Raw genomic sequence first — 22,984 nt, 5'->3', positions numbered from 1 at the left:
GAAGCTTTCTACACTTGTTCAATCTTAACGTGATGAGATTTTCCAACATCCCAAAAGACTCTGGCAACTCAGTAATACTGGCGTTGCATATGTTGATAGAAGTGAGAGCAAACAAGCCCCAGTTGAATCTGGCAGAGATTCAAGTGAAGTGCAATTAAATATCACAAGCTTCTTAAGTAATCTCAAATCACCAATCTGACTTGGGAGACACGTAATTGATGTGCCTTCTATTTCAAGTTCCACTGAAGAAACCAGTCCTCGAATTGAGTCTGGCAATTTCCGCATCTGTATGCCTCCAACATACAAGCACTTGAGATATGATAAAGAACAGATAGAATTTGGCAACTCTGTGATTGCTCTACCCTTTATGAACAACTCTTTCAATAAGTTGAGATTGCCAACAGTATCAGGAATTGCAGTCAATGATTCGCAAGATATTAAACTTAATTTCTCCAGGTTCTCCAAATATCCAACAGAATCAGGCAATTCTTGTAATCCAGATCCATCAAGATGAAGTTCCTTGAGAGAAGCTAGCTTTCCTACACATCTTGGCAACTGTTTGATATGTATGCAACGATTTAGGCTCAGTTTTTCAAGTTTCTCGAGACGGTAAATAGAGTCTGGCAGCTTCTCAATGCCAGTTCGATTAACATATAGTTCTTTGAGTGACCTCATGCTGCCTATGTCCTCGGGTAATTCCTTCAAATTGGAGCAATCGGTGAGGACAAGGGTTTGAAGGTTTTTCATCCCTGAGACATCACTTGGAAATTCAACAAGGTTTAAACAGCCTGTCATATCCAAGTGGTGCAAGGAAATTAAAGTACCAACTGACTTGTCAATGTTTATCAGTTTTACACAATACGCGAGAACAATCTTTTGCAGGTTTTTTGTCCTGATAAATCAGGAAGAGAAGCCAAATGAGGGCAACCACGCAGGTTTATGACCATCAAGTTTTCAGCAACCTGAAACAAACAAATATTGCTTATATATTTCCACAAACTAGCTAGTTACAAGCAGAAGAAAGTAGACAGTGCGTATATCTAAAACGATATGTCATTACATTGTTAGAGTAAGAGCTCCATAGCTTTTCGATTTTGCTTTCTGAGAGATCAAGGACAGCAAGCTTTTGAGGACAAAAATCAGAAGGAAGAGTTTTCAATGCACATCCTTGCCATTGAAGCCACTTGAGTTCATGAGGAACAAATTTAAACTTTCCTTCCAGTTTCACATGATTCACCTGAAGCAATCTTAGATTAACCATTGATTTAAATGGTTTTGTATGGACTACCACCTGATTCCCATTCTCGACTTTCTTCATGTCCATTACAATACCCTCAATGCTTCTTGTTCCCTATTGTCAATAGTATAACGAAGTAATGTATCAACAGTATCAAATATGCAAGACATTTCTTATATATAATATACCTTGTGATTTTGCAGGACAGTCATGATTTGGTTTCGATCCCAGAGCCTGCTGCGCATTCCAGGATCGTCATTTTCATTTTGCACAATCTCTTTTCCCATGTCCCTAAGTTGATCATGCATCCAAAGAGCATCGCCCTCAGTGAACTTAATCAGTGATTTTTCCTCAAGAACTCTTAACCCTATTTCAGCTTTGAAACCACATCCTCTCAATACATCAATTATGTCCTCTCTCTTGGTATGCAAATCGAGAAAACAGCAGGCTACATCTAGGAATATGCATTGATTTTCTCTGTCTAGCGCATCGAAGCTTATCTTCAGCACATCTTGAAGCTCGTGTGGACGAACATCTCTCAACTTGTTCAAAGCATCTTCCCATTCTGTTACCTTCCTCTTGTCCAACAAAAACGAACCGAACACTTCCAAAGCCAAAGGTAAATTTCCAGTGAGAGCTACAAGTTGCTTGGACAATTTCTCAAACTCTTTTGTTGGTTTCTCTCTTCTGAGCGCATGATAGCTGAAAAGTTCTAGTGCTTGATCAAAATGCAATTCCCTGACCTCGTAAGTCCGATTTACATAACATTCATTTAAAACTCCTTTATTTCTTGTTGTAATAATGATCCGAATACTGCCATCATTTTGCCATTTGACTCTTGCACCTAGTCCTAGTGCATTCAGTTGGTTTTCTTGGTCGACATCATCCAGGACAATTAGAACCCTTTTTTCATTAATATTTTCATTAATAATCTTTCTGATTCTCGAGGCATTAGCATCGAATTCATCCGCAGGAAGATGAAAATTACCAGTGGAACCGAAGAGATCACCAATGAGTTTTTTCTGGAGAGATACTAAACCGTCTCCTTGTTTTGAAAGTTCTCTGACATTTGAGATAAAGCTGCGGTGGTCAAAGTGTACGAGTATCTTGTTAAAGACAGCCTTGGCAAGGGTTGTCTTCCCAATCCCGCCAATCCCATGAAGCCCCACAACTTTAATGCCACTGGACTTCACGTCTAAGAGATTTATTAGCTCTGTCACCCGCGTATCCAGTCCAACTGCGTAGGTTGCTACTTCCACAGGAGTATTATTCACTTGTTGCAGAACTTCTCTCAGCAGAACCCGAATCAATTCCCTTTCATCACTGCCAACCAACCTGAATGCACTGTAAAAGTTAGAAGAACCTACTTGGTAAAGAAGAGTTGCATCAAACAATTGCAGCAATGAAAACTTGGAACATCTCAGATAAATGTGTCGAGCCTGCCTTTCTTTTTTTTTAAATCTGGGGTTTCGATTTCTACTCTAATATAATTTACAGCTTTATAGGTATACTAATTGCCAACCACTATCTGCATTCAAGATAAAGTAAAGGCATTCTCTTGGATAATGTTATTGGTTTAAAGATCACAATTAAAATATTAATTGAGTTTAGCTGATAGACTTTTAACTTGATTGCTATTCAACGAGAATTTGAGTGTGCATAAACATTTAAGAATGAGAAGTTTAGAAAAAATATTAAATCAATGTTAATGACAAAATGCGTAATTTCTAAATTATTTGTTATATTTTTCTCTAATTATGTTTTTAATTATATTATTTATAAATATATTTTATTTATTATAAATTTAGAGAATATCTAGAGAAAAATGAGTTTAAAGTATAATTTTGACAAGTTTTTGCGATTTGGACTTTCAATACAATGTAGTTTCAGTATTTTAGTCATAACTTGAGTTATAAACTTCTGTTTTGGATCCATAATAATTCGAAGAGACTAAAAAATCAGGAAGGTGCAAAAAACGGTCTGAAAGTTTGACGTGAAAATTATCAAAAAATCTATAAAAATTTTGATTTATGTATTCAATGGCACTTTTGTTTGGGAGACGGAAGCATAACCACCCTTAATTTTATTTTGATTTTGTGTTTTATTGTCTTCATGGGTTGCTAAACTTTCCGTTTTAGTCAAAGAATTATTTGAAGTTTGATTCTATAAAGTTTGTGAGTTCGAGTTATTCTTAATCTTTTCCTTGTTCTTTGGTATTTGCATATCTTCTAGTTTAATTACAATAGTTCAAGTTTGTTAAATATATTACCAGTATTTGATAGCTTAAAATGATTGCCTTATCAATTAAGTATTTAATCAATTGATTGATTTCTAATATTTGTCACGAACTACATCTTTGTTCGTGTAGTGTGAGCGTGCGATCTAACTTAAATGAACCTTGATTGTATGTTTGTTGGTCAGAATTGGATTTTTTTTTGTTCTTAATGCTATTGATAGATTAAATCCTAAATGATTGTTATAGGATTATTTGTCAATAAGGAAAGTAATTAATGATGATTGTCTTGGTTATCAAGAAGGTAAAAAGAGATTAAGTTGCTCGACAATCATCAACAACTATAACCAATTTATTAAAAAGCATTGAAATCATTTTTGTATCAATGATCAAACCCTTGAATGAAACGGAGATTGTCTTATATTTTATTTTACGATTTCTTTTTACTTTGTTTTAATTTTAGTTTTAATTTCAAATATCTTTATTTAATTTTTATTTTACTTGTTTCTTAAATAAATAAAATTATTATTGATCTTCGTGAATTCAACTCACAATTAACTACAAAATTTCATTTATTTAAGTAGATTTTATTTTGTAGGTCTCAACAACCTATCAGCTAACAACTTAAGTTTTGTTGCCCTTTTCATATAATATTTATACTCTCATCATCTCAATTAATAAATTTATAAAAAAACCCATCAAATTGAAGCCACAATGTAATAAATACACATATAACATTGTTATTTATTTTTTAAATAAATAGGTAAATGACACTTAGGATGGGTTTAGATGGACGATTGGGTGCAGTGTATTTAGCTTACTTTTTGTCTCACGCTACAGTATCGCTACAGTATCTAATCTCACCGCCACCGCTAGAGGTGAGCATTCGATCGCATCGAATCGAATCGAATCGAAAATTTTCGAGTTAATCGAGTTTTCGAATCTCATTTTATCATCCTAACTTTATTTGAAGTTTTCTCGAATCGAGTTGAGTGAGATGGAATTCGAATCGAATCGAATATATTTGTTCGAGTTAAATTTTAAAAAACAATTTTGAGTCCTTGCAACCATTGTCACTCATCGTAATAAAATTTGTCCACCTTAATCAAAATTTTTATTAACTTTCATCACCTCATAATTTATTATTAATTTTTTATATACTGGTTAGCTTCTTTGCTTGCTTAGTTGTTTCAATTTTCTTCAGATTCTTGTCACTATGTATTTTGAAATTAAATAATATATTAAATGTAAAAATATGATTTTTTAATAAAAGTTATTTTAAAATAAAATGTGAAATTGATGCTAATATAAAATTTTAATACGAATATTTTATGGCATAATTAATAATTCAATTTTAATATAAATATTCAATATAACTAAACAATTCAATAATATAAATAATATAAAATGTAAAATTTAATTTAATAATATAAATAGTAGATATAAATAAAATTATTACTATTTATGTTTAGTGATTTTTTTTGATAATTTTAATTTTTTATTTGAGAGTAAAGGGTGAGAAGTAAAAGTTTAGGGGGAAAAATAAAAAATTTTGGGGAATAAAAATTTGAGGAAAAGTAAATAGGGGGAGTAAAATTTTGGAGGAAAAATATTAAAAAAAATTTGGAGGGGGGAGGGTTTGGGGTAGATGGGAGGTGGGATGGGAAAGGAATAAAAGTTTTAGGAGAAAAGTGGGAGGAAGTAAAAATTGTGGGAGAAAATAAAAGGTTTTGAGAATTTTTGGGAGTAAAATTTTGAGAAAAAATAAATGGGAGAGTAAAATTTTGGTGGGAAATGAATTTTGGGTAGATTGGGGGGTTGGAAGGGGAGGGGAGTAAAAGTTTTGGGGGAAAAGTGGGAATGAGTAAAAGTTTTGAGGGAAAAATAAAAAGGTTTGGGAGTTTTGGGTAAAAATATAAAATATTATAGTTTAATATTCGAATTATTCGAATTCGAAAACTCGACTCGATTCGAACTCAAAATTCGAAAAAAAATTCGAGTTGATTCAAATAACTCGATTAACTCGAATAACTCGATTCGTTTAACTCGAAATTCGAATTTTTTTCGATTTTTTCGAGTCGAATCGAGTTTTGCTCACCCCTAGCCACCGTTATTTTTACACTAACCGCAAGTAAACGCACCGCCCATCCAAACTCACTCTTATCCTCTTGAATTTAGTGTAAAGAACACCCACTTATCCCTCTTTAAGTTTAAAATAAAAAAAAATGATTATATTCTTTTTATTATTTAGTTTTGTTCTATTTTTTTCTGTCTATTTTTAATTATAAAATAATGAAAAATTAATGGCATTAAGATATATTTGATTTTAAAATTAAATATTTTAAATTTATATTTAAATAAGTTATATATTAATTTATTAAATTTTCATGTAAATTTAATTTAGTTATATTTATTTAGAAAATTTTAATGGAAAAGAAATTAACTAAAATAAAAATTAATTTCAATGTTAATATATAATTAAATTAAATTTAAGTTTTAAAAGTAATTAAAAAGAAATAGAAAGTAAAAACAAAACAAAAGTAAAATATAATTATCATTGATAATAACTTTTAAAACCGTTAAGTAGACCTATTTGAAGGTCAAGCTACCTACCTAAGCTTGAAGGTGGACTCGAAAATTGAAAAGGGTTGGGACAAAAATATTAAACTTGAAAATGAGCTTAAGCAAAAAAATTAAATTAGTTTAAAATATAGGTCAAACTCAAGCTCTAATATTCAAAGCTAGAGTCTAACTCAACTTGACTCACCATTTTCAAGTTTATGATAATGATATGTTATTTATTTTAGTTTAGTTTATGTATTAAATGAAATATTCTTTTGATTTTCTAAGATATCTACTGAAGCGAGTCCAGTTATAAATCACCCACATTTTGTAGGCTTATTAAAGGGGTAAACACTGGTCATGAGTATATTAAGTAATTTATATATCATATAAAAATTAAATATATTATAGTATAATGTAAATGTTAAAAATTTTTAATTGTATATGTTTAGATTTAATAAAAGGAAAAAAAATATTAATAGTAAAAGATGACAAAAAATATATAATTATTAAATATTAAATAAAAATAATTATATTTTATATAATAAAAAATATATAGATAAGCTTAAATGAATTTAGTTAGTCGTTTATAAATATAAATGGTTTTGAACAAAATTTAATGTTCATAGTTCAGGACCAAAACCCAATGTCATAGGTTCAAATCCTACAGAGCGTGATGTCGCTCTTGTTAGGTCGAAAATTACACCAAATTGAAAAAAAAATTAAACAACAATTCGAATTTGACCTCCTTGGATTAAATTAAAATTATACAATTAAAGGGTCAGTCAAAAAAAATAAGGTAAGTTAATTAACCAAAGGTCCAACTGATTACCTTGTTTGTATTGTAAATATGCGGTTACGAATAATTCAGCCAAAGTGATAGAAATTAGACCTAAGACAATTCCAAATTGAAAAACTTCAATCATTTCAATTTTTTTGAGTGTTAGACTTAAGCAACTATACATGATATTAATAGTTAATACCATGCCTGAATCCAACCAAATTCTTTTTATAATCATGCAATAAATTACTTAATAATAAACACAAATTTCTAATTTTTTTTAAATTATAAGCTAAAATTTGCAATTAATTTCAATTTGTGTGTATGAAAGGCAGTTAAGCGAATTAATTTGAAATATAGATTGTTAACTAAATAAAAACCTAAAACAATCATTAACACTAAATTTAAATTCATCTTTGAAACTTCTTAAATCTCAATAAAATTATTTAAAACCTAAGTTATTTATAATTTTATCTTAATTTTTTTAAAATTAAGATTCTTTCCTCACTCGCATGGTAGTGTGATTTTAATTTCTTAAAATTAATCTACTTAAATATTTAATTAAAATAATTGCAGAAACACGAGAGATTTGAGGTAATTAGTAGAAAGGGAAAAGCTTACCTTTTAACAAAACCAACAAGGGAGCCAACTTTGGCCATGGCTTCCCTCCATCTGTTGGCCTGTTTTTCTCCGAATCTGTTTTCGTGGCTAAAGAAGGCTTCCTTAAAAGGTCCCCTCTGTTTTCGAACATGAGAGGGGTCAACCCCATAGAACACAGGCAGAACCAGTCTCCGGCTCCGGCTATGCAACTCGCAGATCCTCGCCAATTCTTCAAGGCACCAATGGGAGGTAGCGTAATTTTCAGAGAGAATGACAACGAAAGCAGCCGAGTCTTCGATGGCTTCCACCAAACTCGGTGCGATCTCGTCTCCACGTCTCAAAGCGTCATCATCTCGAAAGACTCGCAAGCCTTCTCCCACAAGCGAGCAATACAGGGTGTTGGTGATACCGTGACGAGTATCTTCGCCTCTGAAACTGAGGAACACGTCCCATCGGAGCCTGAAAGACGTCGGAGTTGTGGTTGACACTACACCGGAGCTCTCCATTTTATTTCTTCTCTCTCTCCTCTTTACCTTTTCGATCCCACTTAATTAGCATTAATTACCTATGTCGGTGCGTGCAAAAAGAAGGTGGTCAGATTCATTTGAAGCAGCCATGAGAAGAAAAGTATTACATTCGCTCCCTTTACTGGTGACACTGACACTCGGAATACGGGGCTAAATGTGAGGAACACGTAATAACTCTATTTTAATTTAATAAACTATTCTCATTTAATAACTCTATTTTAATTTAAAAATTAAGTAAACTATTTTAATTTAATAACTCTATTTTAATTTAATAGAGTTATTACTTAATTAGAATTCTCTCATTTAATAACTCTATTTTAATTTAATAAACTATTCTCATTTAATAACTCTATTTTAATTTAAAAATTTAAGTAAACTATTTTAATTTAATTTTTTAAAATTAAAATAGAGTTATTAAATGAGAATAGTTTATTAAATTAAAATAGAGTTATTACTTAATTAGAATTCTAAGCATTTTAATTATCACTTAACTAATATTAGATTTAATTAAAAAATTAATAGAATACTGTGCATGCCTTATTGAAAACCGAAGTAATAATAAAACTGATCACCAATAAATGTAACCCAAATAGAAAAAATAAATTATAATTATAAACTATTCTCATCAAATTTAGTAAATTTTTAAATAAACTATTCTCATCAAATTACCAAAATAATACATAAAATGTGAATTAGTTTATACTTTTAAAATAGTTTTACTTTAGGTAAAATATATTTACTTTAATAATAAAATAAAGGGCTTTTACAAGTATAAATCATAGATTAAGAGCTTATTTAATTACAAAATAGGTTGAGGACTTGTTTATTAAATAAAAAGTGAGTTAAAGGGAATAAAAAGAAAATAATAAATAAGGATGACTTAAAAGGCAATTAGTCACATTTTAGTACGCAACAGCAATTCACTTTTAAAATTCAAAATGGTAATTTTACATGTCAGGTCCTTAAAACTGCAGAAAGTTACATTTTAGTCCTTTGGCACCATTGGTGCTGCCAATCTCTTTGGCACCATTGGTGCCGCCAATCTCTTTGGCACCTTTGGTGCCGCCAATGTGATTGGCCTGATCAGGCTGTTGTCAGGTTTTTTCTTCTGTTTTTTGTATATTTTGGTAAATAAAAAAATTTATAATATTTTGGTAAATAAAAAATTTATAATATTTTGGTTATTTTTTATTTTTTTATAATAATTTTGTAAAAAACCCTAACTTTGGGTGTTAGTTATTTTTTGAGAATAAATTTATAATCTCTTTCCGGGTTACCAAAATGTCAACCATTAGATGTCAACCATTAGATTTGAATCCATTAAAAACTTCAATGCTACAAGCAGTTTTGTAATTGGTTATGCATTTTGTTCAAGCTTACGCGCTGTTATAAACAAAGTTGCAATTACCAAATTCAATTTCCCAGGTTTATTGACTGCATTACATTACTTAACTTTTGCTTTAGGGTGGGTTTTGTGCAAGTTGATTTTTACGTCATGAACCATGCCAATGTGGAGACTTTCATAGTGTTTAGATCATTGACACCCCTTTTGGTTGCCTTGGCTTTTACAACCTTTAGGAGGCAGCCTTGTCCTTCAAAGCTCACATTTATGTCTCTTTTTGATAATTTTGGGTGGTACTATTGAGAATGTAGCTAGTGATTCCGCTTTTACTTTTATTGCATATTATTGGTGTTGACACCATTTTTTTATAAAATGAGGTCGACTTGGATTTTGAAAATGAAAACGAATATGTGAGTCGCCACAAATCCTTTTTGATGAGATGTGATCGATTCACCTCGAAAAGTGGTTGTTTTTAATAAACGATTTGATTTTGTTAAAACAACGATTTTGATCCACGAAATTCAGAAAAACAGATTCGGGAGTCAGTTACGCACGAGGAAGGATTAGCACCCTCAATACGCCCAAAATTGGTACCTAGTTGATTATTTAGTGTCTTAGTGTCGAGAATTAGAAACTTTAAAGAGATTTAAAATACGATCCTTTATTGAAATAAAACTTGTATAAATCAAATTACACGTTAAGACCCTCTCATTTTAGAGAGAGAAAATGTCATACCCAATGAGTTAGGGCATGATATTTCACCTCCTCAAAAATGAGCTTCTCCAAAAAAACTCAAGCAATAAAATTTAAAAGGATATTCACTTGTTTAAGTCAGATGAAGAAATCGCAACCCAATACGTTAGGACACAATTTCTCAAAATTCTAAACATTGAATCTTGCCTTTATTATTTTTTAGAAAAATCCACATCTCGAGGAAACATATCATATCCAATGCGTTAGGACACAACGTATTGAATTCCCGATATGTGAATAAATGCCAAAAAATTATTTATTTAAAAGATATTTAACTATCTCAGATTTAAAAAAGGGATCATGCCCAGTAAGTTAGGACACGATCTTTTCTTAATTCCCGATATCGTTTAAAACTTGAGAAAAAGATTCGTGTATTTAGATTTATTGTGAAAATCGAAACCCCATAAGTTAGAGTACGACCTTCTCGAATCTAAACACGAGATTTTGCTTATTCAAAAATTCATAATTTATACATTGAATAAAATTACGAAATAGTATAAATGAAACACGATGTCAATATGCGTACAAAACAATATTGAATACGATGGTATAAAAATAATACAAGCGGAGCAACAATAATAAGATAAATAAAAAGGACAATTCAATAACATACAAAATAACAAGTATATAACCAAATGAAATTAAAACATTCTTTTAAAATAATAATGAAAACGTAAATAAATAAATAAATAGAGAAAATGAATAAAATTATAAAAATATAAAAAGATATATGAGTATGTATATATATGTTTATTAAAATTATAAAGTATAAAGAAAAATATATGTGGATATATATATGTATACTAATTGTAAAATATACTGAAAAATATGTATGTATATACTAATTATAAAATATAAAAACTATATATGTAAAAAAGGGTATGTTTTAAAATATAAAGAATATATATAGGTATATATATATTTATGGAAGTTACATATGTATGTAGATACATGGGTGTGTATAAATTATAAATTATATAAAGAAATATAATCATGCATATATACATATATATAAATAAATTATAAAAATATGTACACGTATATGTATATATATTATAAAATGTATGTATGTATATATAAATTATAAAGTATATTAAAATTATAAAATTATAATAATAATATGAATAAAACCCAAAGTAATAATATATAGTAAGATAAGAAAATATGACTGAATATACCACTAAAGCAATAGTAATAAATTAGTTAATAATTAGTTAATTAAAAAAACAAATTTTTTTAGAAAAAAAGACTAAATCGCAATCAAATCTGAATTAACAAGAAAATAATAGAATTATAAACAAAACGAGGAGTTTAAAGTGCAATATGCGGATTATATTGGGGCATATTGGAAATATTTCCTCGCCCCAAAAACGTTGCGTACTGTTCAGGACCTACGTGAAACAAAACAGAAATGTATGTTGAAATTCAAAATAAATAAAAGCTGATTTGAAAAACCCTATAAAACAAAAGGGACCAAACGCCGAAATTTCCCACGCACTATAAAACACGCGGGTCTTCGGTGCCGTCGGGTCGGGTCATGGGTCAACGTTAAAACGACGCCGTTTTTGGTGCCTAAACCTTAGGCCCAAAACGACGTCGTATGAGCACTGATATAAATGACAAAACTTTAACCTAAAAATCATTTTTCAGCCGCCCTCCCCTTTTTTAAATTTCTTCCTTTCATTTTTCCTCTGGGTTTCAGACCCTAGTGGCCGGCTCCGGCATGTTGCCATCAAAGTGTCGCCGTAAGCGGCAGTCGAAGCCACGCGAAATCTACCCCTTTTTTAATCTTTTTTTAAAAAAATTAGAAGGTCAAGCCTCCTAGGCCTCAACGGCCGAAAGAAAAGAAAACCTCACGCCCTCACGCGGCCCAACCTCAGCGACGAGGAAGAGGATTCCGGCGACAAGACCCACGGGCGAACCTAGGTGCTTTTCCTTTTCCCTTTTTATTTTTTGTATTTAGAAACAAAACGAAAAATAAAAATAAAAAAACAACACAATCACAGAAATAAAAAAATCGGAATCACCTCAAAGTTTTTTTTCATTTTTATTTTCTGAATCTTTCGATACCAAAAATCCCCCTTTTCATTACATTTCATTCGGCTCTTATAGCCGATTAAACACTACTGTTTTTTGTTCTCTGTTGCTGTTTTTTTGCTTTTGTGGTCCTTTCTTTCTTTTTCTTGCAGGTTCGGCCAGCTGGAGACGTTGACGAGGGCGGAGTTCACGGCTTTTTTCTTTTTGGTGCAAGGCTGCCAGGCTTTGGGCGGTGTGCGCGCCGAGGGCGCACATGGGGCAGGCTGCAGAATATGTACGGCGGCAGGGTTCGGATGCGGCGCCAGAAGGTTTAGTGAAACCCTAAGGTTTCTCTGATTGTGTATTTTTGGGTTAGGGCTAATTTGGATTTTGGGCCATATTGGGCCGTTATGGTTTTAAAATTTGGGCTGTGTATCTGGATTGGATTTGTTTTTATTAGTTTTGGGTCTTTAGACCCAGGTCAAAATTGACCTGTTACAATGGGCATTTGCGTATTTGGCTACCATCGCTACTGAAACGGTTTATATTAGGTGAAGAACCTTGGGTTGAGCACTTGGGGTTTTGTGTTGTAGAATAACTTGTTGTCCTTAATGATGGCACCTATATTTTGGGTTTTGACCGGATAATACAATGAGGTTGTTTTCCCATGAAAGTTCTTATAACATGTTAAATTTGTATTATTTTTTGTGATTAAATAGGTGAAGTCTTGAATTGATCCTTGCTAAATTAGTGATTTTATGTTTTAATCTTGATGGGAATGCAATTGGAAGGCTGAGTCAAAAAAGGGCAAAAAAGGACCCATTTGCAGCACAGTCAATAAAGTGGGACCAAATCAAAAACTTGAAAATAATCAAAGACTCATTAGATTTCTTTTGACTTAATAAAAGCTAAAATAAGAAGAAAATCTAATTTTATTTTTATTTAATTTTAATTATGTGTAGTGGGTAGTTAGGTCAAATTTAATAAATTGTATATATATATATATATATATAGGGCATTTGTGGTATCTTGAAAAGACACTTAATTTCACTTGGAATTAAATAAGAATTATTATTTTCCTTCTAAATTAATGCGACGAAAGCTAGGAGGGATTTACCAAAAAAAGCTGATTTTTTTATAAAATTACCGAAATAGGTCGGTTTTTTAATTATTTACCGGATTGGGCCATTTCCCCTAAAATCGCGCCACGTCGGAGCGATGTCGGGGATCTGAGAAGGTCGCGATCACGTCGCGCAAGAACTGGCGACGTGGACGCGATGTGGACGAACAGCGTGAACAAGGTTCAACGGTCAAAAAATTGACCGTTGCCCCCCCCAAAGGTCAAATTTTTTTTACTATATAAACCCCCCAACCCTTTTATTTTCACAAACAAATTCAATATCAACTTCTTTCAAAAATTCTCTCAATTCCTTTCAAAATTTCTCTCAATTCCCTTCAAAATTTCTATCAATTTCCTTCCAAAATTCTCTCAAACTCTCAAATTCCTTCCAAAATCCTCTCAATTTCCTTCAAAAAATCTCCAAATCCATATTAAATTTCTTTTTCCATTAAATTTCATTTTTAAGAAAATTTTAAAATTTTTATTTTTTTAAATAATTTTAAAATTTTAATATTTTCAACAATGGTCGGATCATTGATTCGTCTTGATAGGAATCACATATCGGTGGAGCAAATGAACATGGTAAGTATTAAATTTAAATTTTAAATTTTTTTAAGATATTTTTATTTATGTATTTTTAGATATTTATTAATATATTTTTTTGTTATAAAAGGCTGAAGATCGGGTATTGGAATGCAATATTCGGAATATGCATGCTCCATCACATTTAGTAGAGAACTACCTGCGGGAAGCGGGATTTTGGCACGTGGCGACGGTAGGCCGGGGATGCAAGTTGGAGCCGAAACTGATCAGTGCGTTGATCGAGAGGTAGAGACCTGAGACGCACACATTTCATCTTCCATGTGGAGAGTGCACTATCACTCTGGAAGATGTCCATCTGCATTTGGGATTGTCGGTGGATGGGCACCCGGTGGATCGGGTCCGCCTAATCTAGCAATTGGGAGGCGGTGTGCTACGAGCTTTTGGGGCGTTAGGATAAAATGGATGGAGGTAAGGTGGAGATGGGTGTTACGTGCCACCTTTCTCGATCGAATGAAAATTCAACCGAGATTGAAAGAATCCGATATGCTCGATCATACATTCTTCAAATAATTGGAGGCTATCTCATGGTCGACACATCACGAGCCGTGTACATCTAAGGTGGTCGCTAAAACTCGTTGATTTTAAAGCACACGGTGAATTTAGTTGGGGTCTGCCGTCTTGGCAACATTATATCGGGAGATGTGCGGGCGACCAAACCGAGGAGAGCAAAAATCGGAGGTTGCTGTCACTCACCGCAATCATGGGCACGGTTTCGCTTTCCATTTCTACGCCCTCGAGTGAATCACCCATATACATTCCCACCGTAACGAGGTAAATTTTATATTACATTTTGAAATTGATATGTAGATTTTGTAAGAATAAAAGAATGCTAAAATTTATTTAATTAGGTGGAACCATCCGCAAGTTATCGTGGAATACCGATCGAACTTGAAGATATACGGCTTCTATTGAGCAACGCTTCGGAAGGTAATAAGTATTATTGCAAATAGATATTTCCATACATTCGCTAGTGGATTGATATTTAGTATTTAGTATTATGTATATATGTAATATTTCTATCATGTTCATGTAGTTTCAATGGACACCATACGAGGATCCGGCAGTCCGGGCAGTAATCCTGGAAGAGTTTTTACAAAATCCGAACGCTTGGCACGTGAAAGTGGTGTTGATCAACTATGCAACCGTGGAGCCCTACCAGACAGACAGAGTCCTACGACAGTTTGGATGTAGACAACCGATCCCTGCGGACCCTGAGGAGTTTGACGAGCACCACAAAATCGACCTTCGGCTATTAGGTACGGATTGGCCGTTGTACTGGTCAGTGTACACAGAAATGTGGGAAAATCGGAATGAATATCTACCTACTCGGGAACCAATCATCGTTCCCGAGTTAGCGTGCGTTCCAGAATACATGCCATGGTTTAGGGCCCATGGGAAGCCGTATTTACTTACGCCGGAGGAGAGGCGGCGGCAAATACGTGTCGGAAGGGAAAGGCGCGGGCCTTAAAATCCAAGGGGACAAAACTACGAGGGCAGCCCCTCAACGAGGCCCAGACATTCACCCGGTTCATCATCAGCGACCATGCAATCATCGTCCCCAACGAGAGCACCAACGCGATCACTGGCGCACAATTCAGCAGATGATACCCACGCATTCACCTTTCCCTATGATGCCAGGTATGTTTCCTAGCCCTTATATGTACCCTAACCCGTACATGTATCCTTTTCCGAATCCTATGGCAGGTTGGAGCCAAATACCCGGATCAGCTCCATTTCCTGTAATACCGAGCGGACCACCGATAACTAGGCCATCGGCCCAGGAGGGGTCGCATATCACCATCGGCACTCATATCACCATCTTCACCTTCTATTGGAATAGACTCCGGTTCAGAAAATAATCCCACCTCTGCACCATCCGACCCGGGCTCTTGAGGTGGATCCACATCGGACTCACCTTCTAACCCACAATCATCTGCAGCGTACGACGTCCCCTCACCGGTTGATGTCGTAGGTAGTACGTCATCCCTTTTCTGGGCATTTGATAACGCCCCCAATTGGATGTAGATTGCCATCCAGTAGAACTTGATGCGGTTCTCCAGCTCGTATTTCCAGCGTCAACCGTCGAGCCACCGACGTACATGTCCCATCCACCGACAGAGTGTCTTGGGGGATGTGCATTCGACACCGCTACCGAACATGGGCTGTTCCGTATTTTGTAACACGCTAACTGAGTGTCAGCCAGGGGTCGTGTATACATCTCGAACACCGGACGAAAATACATCATTTGGTGACGTAAATTGTACATATAACTCAATATAAGTTGTTCCGCTAGCAAGATGAGTCTACACCATTGCCTCCAAGCTACGAGCACCTTTTATGTCGAACGAGTCATATGTCACCGGATCAACAGAAGAACAAAATTGATACGTCATTGACTGAACTTTCATTGGCGTGGTTCCGAAGATTTTACGCCTAATTCTTTTACGGAGTTCTGTCAAATCTATGTTTTCGCTAAATGACAGTCGCATCGTATTCTCCGACAAAAAAACAACACCATTCTCGGTGTGGCAAACCTCACCATCGTAGTAAATAACAGCACTAATACGTTCACTCATTTCGAAACTCTAAATTCCCTAACCCTAACCTAAAATGTTTCTGCTCTGAGTTATGCATTCTAAGAAAATTCTCTGCCTAATTTATAGCCTCAGCCCAAACTTACTACTGTAGCGAAATCGCGTCCACGAGGGCGCGATTTGACACTATTTGCTCATAAACGTCAAAAAAAATTATTTCCTACATGACCAACTGTAGCGAAATCGCGTCCACGAGGGCGCGGTTTCATAATTTCTTCTCATATAGCATCCTGGTATCAGCGATTTTATACTATTTCCTCAGCAAATGTCAAAAAAATTTATTTCTCACATGACCACTGTAGCAAAATTGCGTCCACGAGGCCACTATTTCACAATTTCTTCTTAAATAGCATCCTAGTAGAAGCGATTTCCCACTATTTAACCAGAAACGTCAACTCGAAAAAAAATTTTCCTGGACCCCTAACTCCTAAAAAGCCTGTACCCTAAACCCTAAAAGCCATAAAACTCAGGCGTAAAAATCAGGGTAAATCCCTCGAAAGCTAGTGCTACTTTCATTTCCATTTCTTTATTTTTGCAAAAAAAAATTAATTGCTTTCCAAGTCTCTTCCCTTCCCAACTTCCACTATTTTCATTCAAATCCACTCTATAGCCAACCCAAGCATGATTAAATCCATGCTTCACTAAATTGTAATTTAACTTTAGGTTGGCATTCTTTCCGGTTAGGAATCGTGAGATACGTATCCATACTAAAAATCCTTTCAATCGATATTCACTATTTTCTTAAGTATCGAAATTAACAAATTCATCTTTTAAATTTAACTCGATTTCAAATAAAAAAGGGCGTTGGGTTGGAGTCATGTTTGTGGACAGTTGGGGAAATGAGTTAGCCATGCTGTATTCGGATCTCCGAGAACAAATCAAAGGAGAAGTGATCGGGTTTAAACGACCCGTGCAGATTGATGCCGTTAATCCAAGTTAGGTTCTTCAAAACACAAGGCTGTCAGAATTTGAATCGAAAATGCGTGTATCTCGGTTAGATAATCGGTAATGGTTGGTTTGCAGGTTGTACCAGAATCAACTACAAGAGAAAATATTGGCGGTTCTGGCGTTCTTAACTGTTATAACCAGCTTATTGTTTGGAGGAAAAAATTAATTTTCGAGGATCGATTCAAAATTCAGAATCCACCGAGTCTAGGGCTAAAGATTATTATCTCTGTTTACAAAATCCGAATTTAATTCCCAATTTAATTTTATTTCCAATTTATTTAATTGTTTATTATGCTATTTCAATTATTTAATTTCTAAACATTTCAAAACTCTCTTGATTTATTTATTTATTTTTCAGCAGGTTCGTTTGGAGTTGTGGGCACGACTATTGCCCCGATTATCGACACAACAGAAATTCTGATCACAAGTTAAACGCAAAAGTTGATTATAATATCAATCACTGTGGACTCGACCCTACTACCACTATTTACTACTATTTATAGTTATTTTAATTGTAGAAATTATTTTTGGTGGTTTCAATGTCCATCAAGTTCAAAGCAAGAACAAGAACCAAAAATGGAAATGCAGCCTCCACCAGCACAACTTCAATGAGATAATTCAAACAATGATGAGATGTATATAACACAATAGAGGGTAGTTCTAGAGCAGGGGAAGACGTCTTTAGTTATCAGGAATTGGTGTGGGGTGATATGGTCGAGTCGGGTGTTGGAAACAGGGGCATGGGAAGGGAACAAAGTTGGGTTAGAAAAGAAGGAGGACAAAGAAATATGACCAAAAAAGAAAAAGAAGAATGAAGGAGAATTTTGATTGGTGGAAAAGTTTGTCGAAAAATTTTAATGGGTAGTGATTAAATTATAAGTTTTTTTTAAATTTCAGTAATTAAAATAAAAACGTCCAAAGAATTGGATCACCAATTAGATAATTTATCCAAATATTTTTTATTTCATTATCAATTAATATATTTTTAAAAAAGGATATCTTCCCATAAATTTTGCAACTGTCTTCCCATATCTCACTTTTCTCCATCCATGAAAAATGGCATGTTTGGTGCTATAAATTTTATAAAATAAATAAATTAGTATATGATAATATTATAATTTAATCCTAAAATTGATACAATCTTCATTGACTTGCTTCTAACCATTAAAATAAATGTTTCCCAATAAATAGAGAATATTAAAAAACTTAAATAATACTAAAATATATGCAACTTAGCAAGTAAATACTTTTAAAATAGTAGTAAAATTAATAATAAAATAGGAGTTATACAATATCAAGAAAATAACAACAAAATAGTAATAATATAATAGCAAAATAATAGACTTTTTTACTCGATAATACAAAAAAATTTTAATACCAAAATAGTATCCTCATGGCATTATTTACAAAAATAGTATGAAATGAACAGTGCTGAGAGGTGGTGCTCGAAAGGGTGGCGACACCACACATTTTTTTGCCTTATCATTTCCATCATTAGCCCATAATTTGTTTTAAAAGAATATTTAAATGGTTGAAGGGTCATATATGGCGACGCCGTATCAAGCACCTATACCGGGTAAAATACGAGTTTTACGAGTAAAAAAGGTGGATGGGCACTCACTGGCGGCACCATGCTTGGAGGGCACGTGTCAAGTGGCATCAAAAGGAGGGCCTGTAACACCCCCAACCCGTATCCCTCACCGGAACCGGGTTACGAAACATTACCGGAGTTTACAGATCAAACAGATAGAAATTTCAACATTTCATATAACATAACATTCATGTCAAAAACCAATCAAAATTATACATAATTAGAAACAAATCAGGAATAAATTAGAAACTTAGAAAATTTTTCGGAAACACTTAAAAATTTTCAAAGCTGCAGGGTTCACACGGTCGTGTGACTCACACGGTCAATAGACATGCACGTGTCCCAGCTCGTGCCCGTGCCCATGTAACTCTCAAGCTTGGCCACACGCCTGTGTGCCAAGCCGTATGAATATATTAACTTCCACTCTTTAAAAGATAAAGGAGACACACGGCCATGTCACCTGGCCATGTATCACACATCGCTGAGACACGCGCTCGTGTCTCTGCCCGTGTGGACGAAAATAGGCCATTTTACAACCCATATTTCTCACTCAATTTGGTGTGAACCTACAATCAACATTATGCATATAAACAAGCCATATTATGGCATTTAAAACAAGCAATTTCAGGTCTTAAACATATAGTATATTCACATACAACTAATATGCCCTTAGGCACCTCAAATGACAATTATATACATGTTTAACCATGTAATCCATGTAACTAAGAAATCAACCAACTTTTATGTATAATTGCATTAACACACAACATGTAAATCATTTACCAAAACTTTCATGAACCATGCCAATGTGGAGACTTTCATAGTGTTTAGATCATTGAAACCTCTTTTGGTTGCCTTGGCTTATACAACCTTTAAGAGGCAGCCTTGTCCTTTAAAGCTCACATTTATGTCTCTTTTGATCATTTTGGGTGGTACTATTGAGTATGTAGCTAGTGATTCCGCTTTTACTTTTATTGCATATTATGGGCATTTGCGTATTTCGCTACAATCGCTACAGAAACGGTTTACATAAAGCATATAGTGATGAACCTTGGGTTGATCACTTGGGAGTTTGTGTTGTAGAATAACTTGTTGTCCTTAATGATGGCACCTATATTTTGGGTTTTGACTGGGGAATACAATGAGGTTGTTTTCCCATGAAAGTTCTTATAACATGTTAAATTTGTATTATTTTTTGTGTTTAAATCGGTTAATTCTTGAATTGATCCTTGTTAAATTAGTGATTTTATGTTTTAATCCTATCAGAATGCAATTTGAATGTTATGAGTCAAAAAATAAGCAAAAAACGACCAATTTGTAGCACAGTCAATAAAGTGGTGCCAAATCAAAAACTTAGAAATAATCAAAGACTCGTCAGATTTCTTTTGACTTTGTGAAAACTAAAATAAGAAGAAAATCTGATTTTAATTTTATTTAATTTTAATTATGTGTAGTGGGTAGTTAGGTTAAATTTAGTAAATTATATATATAAATAGGGCCTTTACAGTAGCTTGAAAAGACACTTGATTTCACTTGGAATTAAATAAGAATTATTATTTTCCTTCCAAATTCATGTGTCGGTAGCTAGTGCTACTTTCATTTCCCTTTCCTTTTTTGCAAAATTTGTTTAATTACTTTCCAAGTCCCTTCCGTTCTCAACTTTCACTATTTTTATTCAAATCCACTCCATAGCCAACCAAAGCATGATTAAATTCATGCTTCACTAAAACCTAATTTAGCTTTAGGTTGGCATTCTTTCCAGTCAGGAATCGTGAGATACGTATCCATACTAAAAATCCTTTCAATCAATATTCACAATTTTTCTAAGTATCTAGATTGACAAATTCATCCCTTAAAGTTAACTCGATTTTAAATCAAAAAGTGTGTTGGGTTGGAGTCATGTTTGCCGACAGTTGGGGAAATGAGTCGGTCGTGGTGTATTCGGATCTCCGAGAAAAAATCAAGAGAGAAGTGATCGGGTTTAAACAACCCATGTGGTTGAGGCCGTTAATCCGAGTTAGGTTCTTCAGAACGCAAGGCTATCAAAATCTTGAATCAGAAACACACGTATCTCGGTTAGATAATCGGTAAGGGTTGGTTTGCAGGTCATACCGAGATCAACTACGAGAGAAAGAATTGGTGGTTATGATGTTCTTAACTGCTATAACCAACTAATTATTTGGAGGAGAAAATTAATTTTCGAGGATCAATTCAAAATCTGGAATCCACGGAGTCTAGGGCTAAAGCTTATTGTCTCTGTTTACAAAATCCGAATTTAATTCCCAATTTAATTTTATTTCTAATTTATTTAATTGTTTATTTATGTTATTTCAATTATTTAATTTCTAAACATTTCAAAACTCTCTTGATTTATTTGTTTAATTTTCAACAGGTTCGTTTGGAGTCGTGGGCACGATTATTGGCATGGTTATTGACACGATAGAAATTCTGATCACAAGTTAAACGTGAAAGTTGATTATAATGCCAATCCTTTATGGACTCGACCCTACTACCACTCTTTACTACTATTTATAGTTATTTTAATTGTAGGAATTATGTTTGGTGGTTTCAACGCCCATCAAGTTCAAAGCAAAAAAAGGGACCAAAAATAGAAATGAAGCCTCCACCAGCACAACCTCAATGAGATAATTCAAACAATGATGAGATGTATATAACATAACAGAGGGTAGTTCTAGAGTAGGGGAAGGCGTCTCTAGTTATCAGGAATTGGTGTGGGGTGATATGGCCGAGTCGGGTGTTGGAAGCAGGGGCATGGGAAGGGAACAAAGTTGGGTTAGGGAAGGAGGAAGAGAAAGTAGTATGACCATAAAAGAAAAAAAGGAATAAAAGAGAAATTTGATTGGTGGAAAAGTTTGCCAAAAAATTTTAATGGGTAGTGATTAAATTATAAGTTTTTTGCTTAATTTGAGTGATTAAAATAAAAACGTCCAAAGAATTGGATCACCCAAAACACGGTAACCCTTAATGACATGTCATTTGTATCCTATCTATTCCTAAAGTTCATCAAGGATCCATAGGTCACCGAAACTTTGTCGAGATTTTCATGGAGTCGTATCATCATGAATATAATAATAAAGCATTTAAATTAAATATAATTTAATGCTTATTAAACGTATGAACTTATCTCGAATTCGTACAGAGAAAAATGACCGGTTAGTCCATTACTTTGTCTTTTCCCTGATTTAATTCCGTCTATTACTTTTTTTATCTATATAATCAAATTTAACTAATTTAAACCTCAATATATACAATTCAATCCAAAAATCATGTTATGGCAAAATTACCATTTTGCCCCTATACTTTTGATTTCTTTACAATTTAGTCCCTTGGCTTGTAAAATGAAATTCATGCAATTTCACCCACACCTAAGCCTAGCCGAATTCTTTACATGCTTATAGCAGCCCATACATTTCACAATCACACACATTCACCACACAATTTTCACATTTTCTCTATTTAACCCCTAATTGATAATTTTATTAAAAATCACTTAACAAAAGTTGTTTAACTCAAATCGAAGATTTATTTTCTTCCATTAAACTTCAAAAAAGATTAAAATTATCTCATGGTAAAACTCTATACTTTCAACCATTTTGCAAATTAGTCCCCTAGTTAGCTAGGGTAAGCTACAACAATCTCGAAAACATAAAAATCAACAAAAACGGGACAAGATATCACTTACATGCAAAGGGTTTTCTTGGATGAAAATTTCAAACTCTCCTAAGCCTATTATTTGTGAAAAATTGGTGGAAGAAGATGACTAAGGGTGATGGAAATTTTGTTTTATTTAATTTTTTCATTTATTACTTAATTACCATTTTAACCCTACCTAACTTTAAAAATAGCAATATTGCCAAGCCATGCACATCCACTACCACATTTAATGATCTAATTACCACATAAGGACCTCCACTTTAAAGTTCTATAGCTATTTAATACCTTTAGGTATTAGAACACAATTTTTTTCACTTTACGCGATTTAGTCCTTTTCATCAAATTGAGCATACAAACGGTAAAATTTATTAATGAAATTTTTAAACAATAATACTATCATGC

General features: G+C 33.5%; 1 protein-coding gene across 1 annotated transcript; it reads right to left on the bottom strand.

The window, feature by feature from the left end:
- Window positions 1-24: 24 nt before the first annotated feature.
- LOC105794719 (disease resistance protein RPV1) lies at window positions 25-8,084 on the bottom strand. Its single transcript, XM_052628935.1, has 4 exons — window positions 7,435-8,084; window positions 1,426-2,572; window positions 1,007-1,351; window positions 25-873 (listed from the first exon to the last, which is right to left on the bottom strand). The coding sequence occupies exons 1-4, from the start codon at window positions 7,917-7,919 to the stop codon at window positions 25-27; spliced, it is 2,826 nt and encodes a 941-aa protein (XP_052484895.1). The 5' UTR covers window positions 7,920-8,084.
- Between the last annotated feature and the right edge of the window lie 14,900 nt (window positions 8,085-22,984).

Source organism: Gossypium raimondii, chromosome 3 (genome assembly GCF_025698545.1).
Source record: "Gossypium raimondii isolate GPD5lz chromosome 3, ASM2569854v1, whole genome shotgun sequence".
NCBI classification, from domain to species: Eukaryota; Viridiplantae; Streptophyta; class Magnoliopsida; order Malvales; family Malvaceae; genus Gossypium; species Gossypium raimondii.
The sequence above is the reverse complement of the archived record's forward strand: the minus strand, read 5'-3'. Positions and strand labels throughout refer to the sequence as shown.